This window comes from Macrobrachium rosenbergii, chromosome 29, assembly GCF_040412425.1.
Source record: "Macrobrachium rosenbergii isolate ZJJX-2024 chromosome 29, ASM4041242v1, whole genome shotgun sequence".
NCBI classification, from domain to species: domain Eukaryota; kingdom Metazoa; phylum Arthropoda; class Malacostraca; order Decapoda; family Palaemonidae; genus Macrobrachium; species Macrobrachium rosenbergii.
In genome coordinates, this window is record NC_089769.1 from 7242425 (window position 1) to 7250566 (window position 8142).

At 35.4% G+C, this 8142-nt stretch overlaps 1 protein-coding gene across 4 annotated transcripts in view; it reads left to right on the plus strand.

The window, feature by feature from the left end:
• G9a (histone-lysine N-methyltransferase G9a) overlaps positions 1-8123 on the plus strand; it is a 48802-nt gene extending 40679 nt beyond the window's left edge. For all 4 annotated transcript variants that reach the window (XM_067130908.1, XM_067130909.1, XM_067130911.1 and 1 more), the window contains 5 exons: positions 864-975; positions 1112-1266; positions 3424-3519; positions 5060-5235; positions 5731-8123. In XM_067130908.1, coding sequence (XP_066987009.1) covers positions 864-975; positions 1112-1266; positions 3424-3519; positions 5060-5235; positions 5731-5878 — 687 coding nt within the window. In that variant the 3' untranslated portion in view covers positions 5879-8123. The remainder of the gene's footprint in view (positions 1-863; positions 976-1111; positions 1267-3423; positions 3520-5059; positions 5236-5730) is intronic.
• Positions 8124-8142: the final 19 nt, after the last annotated feature.

Here is an 8142-nt window from a genome sequence, read left to right on the forward strand (position 1 = left end):
ATATTGTAAATAGCCAGCAGTGATTTTTTTAAGGGAGATATATGTAACCAGTGTTTTAGGGTGGTTCTGTGACATATTTAGTGCACATGATAAAAGTTGAGTAATAGATAAGTTCCATGTTTTTCAGAAACCACTGGACAATTTGCCACAGAAAATATTAGTGGACAAAACTAAGGAGTCTATTATAACAGGTGAAGTAGATTGGATAGAAGACTTGCTAAGTAACTGAAAACAAAGAGTTGTCATCAGCAGGATATTCTCACGTTGGCAAAAAGTCACAAGTGGTGTGCCTCAGGGTTTAGCGCTTGGTCTTTAGCTCTTTATTATGTGCATAAATGACTTGAACTTAATTCTGACCGGCAAAATGAGCAAATTTGAAAACACTCTTAAGGACTACAGTACTAGGCATTTTATCTAAATAGTAAGTCAGGCTTATGCATGATTTTTAAGGTTATTAAATTTTTTTTTATGCCACTCTTACAAATCTTTCTGTAAAAAGGTAGTTTATTGCTTAATTCATTCATGAGTGTCTAGAGGGTGCATGTGTAGTAGAATACCTTCTTCCTCTGACAGACAAAAGATTTGTAATACGGGAATCATTGTGGGACTGTAATATAGGCATTAGTATAGGTAAGAGAGCTGTATAAGGACATAGTTTTATTAAAAAATCACCTTTAAAAATCAACATTGTAATTACACTATAATGTCACATTCATTAGATTTTATTATAATACTTGTAGAGTCTGGTAATTTATTATTCACAAATTCAAAACGTGAAAAAGACAAATCAGTTTACATATACTATTCTTAATTGCTTGCACTTCATCTTCTCATTGAAGCTCATTAAAAAATTCTTTTTTCAGTGGTGTGAGTGTGAAGATGGTTGTAATGCAGACACATGCAGTTGTGGTCAACTTAATTTCCAGTGTTGGTTTGATCCAGATGGTAGACTCTTATCTACATTTAACTATACAGGTAAGTCAATGCTAATGGTATTTACACGGTTGAAAACTGCAAACTAAAGCCGTCAGAATAGGGGCTTGTAATGTTAATAGAACTTTGTTGCTTTACTAGTCATGATTTTTCTCTATTTTGCTTCTATGTTTTGCAGATCCACCAATGATATTTGAGTGCAATCGTGCTTGCCGATGCAACAAGCTATCCTGTAATAACCGAGTAGTCCAGCATGGGATCTCAGCTCACATGCAGCTTTTCAAAACGGATGGGAAAGGATGGGGAGTTCGAGCATTGAAGACTATACAAAAGGTTGGTTAGCTGTAGTTTTTGTAGAATTTTGAACGATTAATGATTAGCGAAGAAGATGGTCTTTGTCATCAACTGAAAATGAAATCCTCTTGACTTCTATTCCTTGACAAGATTAACCAAGTAGAGTGCCTGGAATTGATGATGGGTAACAAAACCATGGAAGTCAGAGGAAGATTTGTCCTTGGGACGTGATTCCATGGTAAGCCATGATCAAATGTTAGAAGAAAGGTTAGCAAGATCCTTAAGGTGACATGAAGGGTCCCACTTGAGGATCCAACCCCTCTGTGGGATCTCCTCACAAAATGCTGTGATGTTTTAAACTTCCCTTGGAAGTCTATACAAGTCTCTACAACTATATGTCTTTAGGAGCAGCCACCTTGAGTCATATAACCAAGACTAGGAGCAGCCACCTTGAGTCATATAACCAAGACAGACAGTTCACAGTTATGGAAAAATGAGAAATTGCTAAAAGTGGATTAAAGGCAGTAAGTTGGAAAAGCACTCTGCTTGAAAAAGGTTAAAACTCACAGGCCTTTGCTTCTGGTCATGGGGAATCTTCAGCGCATAGATGTACTTCTTCAGGTTCCTGTAGAAGTAGCAAAGCTGAATCTTTCATAGGTTCTTCTTCCAACCAGGAAGTCTGGTAATCAATCAGATAATTGACAAACCTTTCATTCTTTGGCAACTGCAGTACAGCTGGAGTCACTGGCAAAACACTGAAGCTTTGTAGTCTGTCTAGTACTGCTCAACTTTTGACAGATGGAGAATGTAGATACGGTTTGTCCAATGCATGAATAAAGACTGGCATATGTCAGCTTGAAGATGAGGTTGTCAGAAGCTTTTCTCTTAACTGGAAGTCTCTTGGTGATAAATCGCCAGCACTTGAGACAATTGGCAGACTATTCTTGCTTTAACCCTGCTAGTACAACTGGAATCAATGAAATCCTTGAAACTATTTACACTATCTTATGCTAGCCAACATTTGACAATCATCATAACGTATAGGTACAGGATGTTCATTGCATACATACAGACTGCCATATATCAACCTCTTGAGTTAGGGAGGTCTACAGTCTCTTAAGATCTAATGTTCATTTTGATGTAGTGAACCTTTAGAGAACTTGATTCCCTTGTTGGCAAAGTTCCCTGAGGTGACTACAAGAGGTGAACTTCCTCTCAGGATGAGAGAACTATTAGAGATGGAAGAAATAGGTAGATGGTGAAATCTAAATTCTGGTCCCCCATGCCTTGCTGGACTGAACTGACCTCCTACGATGCTGGCTAAGGTCTTCCAAAGACATTGCTGTCCAAAATGTAGAGCCAACTCTACCCACACCTCTAAACTTGTATGGATGTTAGAGTTGGTAGAAGCTAGCCATGAAGAGAGAACTAAGAAAATTCTTGGTTGTTCAGACCAGTAAAGAAATCTCTTGGGGCTCTGAATTGATTGGACCAGGAAAGCAGGAGTTTTTTTGGGCAACATTGAACTGACCCTGGTTAACAATGCCCAACACCTCATCCTATTCTCTTGGGTTTTGAAGGTGATGAATGTGGTTGACTATTTAGCTATTATTTAACTTCCATCATTTATATCCTTGGAAGCATAGGCAATCAGAAGCTCAGAGAAGTCCATCCAGAGTCTTCTCTGAAGGATGCTGCCTTGTTCTAGGTCAAGGTATAATTCAAAATATCCCCCTGAATATAGGAACCCATGAGCTGGAATCTCCAGATCCATTCTGAGTATTTGAGAATGAAGTAAGAAGAGGAGATGGTCTCATAAGGGGCAACTAACTGAAGGTGAGGATTTTCATCCGGACTTAAAGTTGAGGCCTCCCACATGAGATCACTGTGAATCTGATGTAGTCTCAAGAATGGATAGTAATCTAGTCTGCAATACAACTCAGTAGAACACCTAGATATATATGGTTTTAATTGATACATTCCACTGTCATGTATCGTCACCATTGTGAAACATGTTTGTCATCATTTCCTTATTAAATGTTACTGGCATCAGCAAGTCTTTCGGAATCTATATTGTCATGATCTTTACATATCAGATATACTGTACATATCCACATGAATAAGGTTGAAGTGTATTGACACTTACACACAACTCATTACCTTGCTTTCTGTAATATGTTCTCTTTTCTTTGCTAGGGTTCCTATGTATGTGAATATGTTGGAGAGATTATCACAGACTTAGAGGCTGACCAAAGAGAAGATGACTCATATTTATTTGATTTGGACAATAAGGTGAGTATCTGTAGTACTTTTTAATCTTAATATGTGATTTTCTTTTTGTTTTTTTTTTCTTTTCACAATAAATTTTGTTTTCATATGATCATGTTGTTATTGATGCTGTAGTTTTACTAAGTTGAAATGTCTCTTTATTCAGAATTTTTAGCATTCTTATCTTGGACAGTTTCCAGTTCTTTGTACATTTGTACAGTGAAAGTGTGTTTACACGGGGGCAGTTTACTGATGCCACTAGCTGGCGGCCAGTAAACTATCCCTGTGTAAACCTAAAGTTCGTAGATTGTCCTGGATAGATAATTGGCCTGGACAGTGGACAGTCGAGTTGCTGTCCAGGCTACTTTACTTCCACTGTTGAGTCATGTGACTTACTGATGGGCAGAGCTTTCTCCCTGTAATGCCAACTGTCCACTTCCTGAACAGTAATCATCAGAATTCCATGTAATCAAGATGTCAGAGAAGTGGAATTCAGTGGAAATTATTAAATTCCTGGCAGCAACATACAATTAGGCAGCGAGAGAGGGAGGCCAAATTACAATAGACCAACTTCTTTTCCTCCATCTCTTTATCCCATCTTCTAGTTAAAAAAGTAAAAGAGAATGATAAAAGTATTGTTAGTAACGTTATACTCTTGCATAAATGTGTGCAGCCATAAACAAACGAATGAGAAACTGCTGTTTTGCTAATGACCAAATCGGATAACAACAGCTGTTTTGCTTGTATTTCAACCATCATACGGTAGCAAACATTTACTATAGTTATGTTACCAATGATGTTAAGTAGAATGGGACTGATATATTTTTACATTATATCCTTATTTGCTGTGGAGAAAACATCGGCAAGGAAATATACTGCTAAACTTAAGCTTCAAGTTGTAGCTGAGAAAACAATGTCCAAGCTGCTAATGACTATAAATTATCATGCATCAGCAGCATGGATGAAACTTGACCGTAAATAAAATTGGAGAGAAAAGAATTTTGATCAAAACTACTGGGCAGGAAAGGACACATTACTGCTGTTTTCACGCTGATAAAAGATAAGTATGTAAATTTTTAATTAATTTGTATTTTTCCTAACATGCAAACCTGAGGTCTTTATATAAAAGGCCCACCTTTTACCACCCCTCATTCTTTTACCTGGGCCAAAAGGTAAACTGAAGAGATTGAATGCATATCGGTTGGGTGGGCGGTACTTCCGCCCCTACCATAGGTAACTGTTACCATAACCGCTTCGCAAAAGTTTAACGGGCAGACTTTCCAGCTTCACCGAAAGTTATGCATATGTAAAGACCGTAGGTTTGTATGTTAGGAAAAATACAAATTAATTAAAAATTTGTAATTTTTTCCAGAGGACTTTTTTTTTTTTTCTTTTTTGGTAATCATTCTTTTTGCCAGACATCTAATTGCAGTCACTCTTTGCTGAAGAGATACTAGGAAAGTCATATGTTTTGCCAAAGATTGCCATTTTTTTGGGCCTCTATAAATATTTCTTTTTAAGAAAGCATGTGGTCCCTTTTCAACTATAGTATGTTTGTTTACAGGATAGTGAAACCTTTTGCATTGATGCACGAGGTTATGGTAATATCGCTCGCTTCATCAATCATTTGTGTGAGCCAAACCTCACTCCAGTGAAAGTCTTCATAGATCATCAGGATTTGACATTCCCAAGAATAGCTTTCTTTGCCAACCGAGACATTGAAGCTGATGAAGAACTAGGGTATGTATTACTTTTTTTAATTATAGGTAACTGCATCAATATTAAGTGTAAGAAAGTACCTGGACAACGTCAATCTCAGGGCTTGTGATATTGTAGCATGGGAGCACCTCAACCTAATAAGAGACTTTGGGGGTCTGGCCTTCTGGTTAGTAACAAAGACTGTATATTGTACCCCCACTTAAAGTATTTTATTTAGATATCTTACAGCTAACAGCAGTTCCACATGGTGCCTAACCTAAACTAAGCTGTACTTTACACTTAAACATTCAGTTTAGATCTATTCAAAAATGATTAAACCAAAATGGTGGCCAAGCAAAAAATAATGACAACAATGCAGCAGGTAAATACAAGCATTGAGATCTGTAAGGTGCATTGCTACTCTATTGTGTCAAAATTCAGATTTTCAAAATATTTTCCACAGCATTAGAAATGTTTCTATGTGCAAAACTAGACCATTTTTAGTTTCTGGAAATGATCTGATGCTTCTTATTTCAGATTTGACTATGGGGAGAAATTCTGGATTATAAAATACAAACATTTCACATGTACCTGTGGCTCAGAAAAATGTAAGTATTCAAGCAAAACTATTTATTCTACTCTTGAAAATTATAATAAAAGACAACTACAGAGCTCAAAAACTTAGTTAATAGATGTACTTTATAGAAAAATATTATCATACTGTACCTGTAACGAAGTATTTTAGGTATCTAATGATATTTATTATGGTTTTGTAGTGTAGACTGCAAGTTGACTGACATTTGAAATGTTTGGTTATGCTTTTTGTTTTTCCCAATATGAATTTCCATTGGATAACGCTGTTACAAATTTTGTATGCTCTTAGGAAACTTAAGACTTAATTTTATATACAGAGCTTTGTTGGTCTATGTTGACTTTGAAGTACAATTGAGTTTTAATTTCGGTGACTTGACGTAAGCTTAAACAAAACATTTTTTCTTAAATTGAAAATGTTTTCAGTGGCTGTAAGCAGATTAAATGCCTGTTCTATGTATTGCCTTGGACATTGTTTATACTAAATAGTATGTAGTCTTCTGTGATGCAGCCAAGTTATGGTGCCTTGACTTTTGAAGTAAAGTACTAGGGCAAATAGTAGGTGTAACAGTAATTGAAGTGTTTTTGTTAAGTCAAAGTGCAGTGAAGAAATGAATTAACTGAGATTCAGAGGAGCTTCCAGGGATGAAATTGTAACATGGGCATGAAGGATGTTTGTGGCCTTAGTGTAAGTGATGTCTTTAGTGTATGGATGCTATAGCATTTCATTAAGTTTTTTGTGATTTTATAAATTCGAGAATATTTTAATATTTGTGTATAGTTGTTGGCCAACTGGCCAGGAATACCTTTCCAACAAGAATTATAGCAAGAAAGGCTTTCAAACAAGTCCGGGTTTTTTTGTATTGAATTAATTTGACATTTTAAATACAGTGGAAAGTTATGGATGTGAAAAATTAATTGTTGAAGATTATGTAATATCCATGTATCGATATCCTTCTGCAAAGTTGTCTGGCTTGTCACTGTTTAGTTCTCAAGAATTGCAATAGCATACCAGCAAATATTCTCTTCTTGGGACATTTGATATTTTGTAAACATTGCTGCATTAATGTTATTTTCATGCCAGATAAGATCTCTTGTTTAAACTGTGCTTTGAAATTGTAATTAATTGATGATTTCATTGGCTGAATTATCAGTAGCAATAATGTTTTACCCAGTGGTTCATATTCCATGTTTTTTTTTTTCCCATATTACTATAATTATTGTAACAGTATAAACAATTGTCTCATCTTTTAGTATGTTAATGATTATCATGATGTAAATTCAGGTTCACAGATTAAAAACTTTCTTATAGATCATTTGTGTTAAGGAAGTATACTTTATGAGTGTAGTGTTCAAGAGAATATCTCAAAAGGAAATGTCATTATAGAGTTTGAAAATGCATTGTTGCTTGACACCTTAGGGCCACTAGTTATATGTATAGTACTCAAGTGATGTAGGCATCAACAATTAGGTGTATGACTACACCTTTATCCGTCCACCTTTCATTGGACTGTCAGTCTATATGGTTACAGTCTGTACTTGTTAAGCTTTTTACAGTGTTCCAAGTAGTGCTAGATATAGCATGTGCAATGCAAGTCATATTTTCCATACATGAAACATTGCCCATTATATCTATAAATGGTCTTTGTGTTTACCCCTCTTTTAAATTATTTGTTTTTAATTTTATATGGCAAATACAGTGTTGTACTAAGCATAATCTTTTGAACTGGCCAATGTAAAATTTTCCTTTTGTCTCATTCATACTGTTGTTGGACTTAACATAATGTGACCTTGCCCTGCCGGGTGCTTAGTGGACAATTGAATTTTTTATATATTAGTTGTTCTGGGATGATGATGTGGGCTGGTTGTTTGTGAGGTTTAGGCATTAGCTGAATTGAGCTGTAACCTTTTTGGTAAGCCAGAAAGTTTTATTTGAATTCCTTAGTAAACAGCAGGTCTTATTGTACTGATGATGAGTGTGCCCAGTTTATGTAGCACACTTTTGAAGTGCTAAATATTAAGAGACTGTACTGTATCAGGACAGGGAAATTTACAGATACACATATGTTCTTGTTGCAAATGAAATTAAGAATTTATTTACTTTTGTAGTAGTTCCATTGATTTTAGGAAAATTGTATGCCTGTTGCAAGCAAATAAAACAATGAAAGTGTTACAGTACAGTAGTAAAGTATATTCAAGAATGTAAAGTGTAGTCAAGGATTTTCAGAATTATTTTATAAAATTTTTGTCTGTATTTGAATGAAATTTATAAGGAATTTTTTTGTACAACACTATTGACAGTTACAAAGTTCTGTAATGTAAATAAAAACCAGATATATCATCTCATGTCATTTGAGG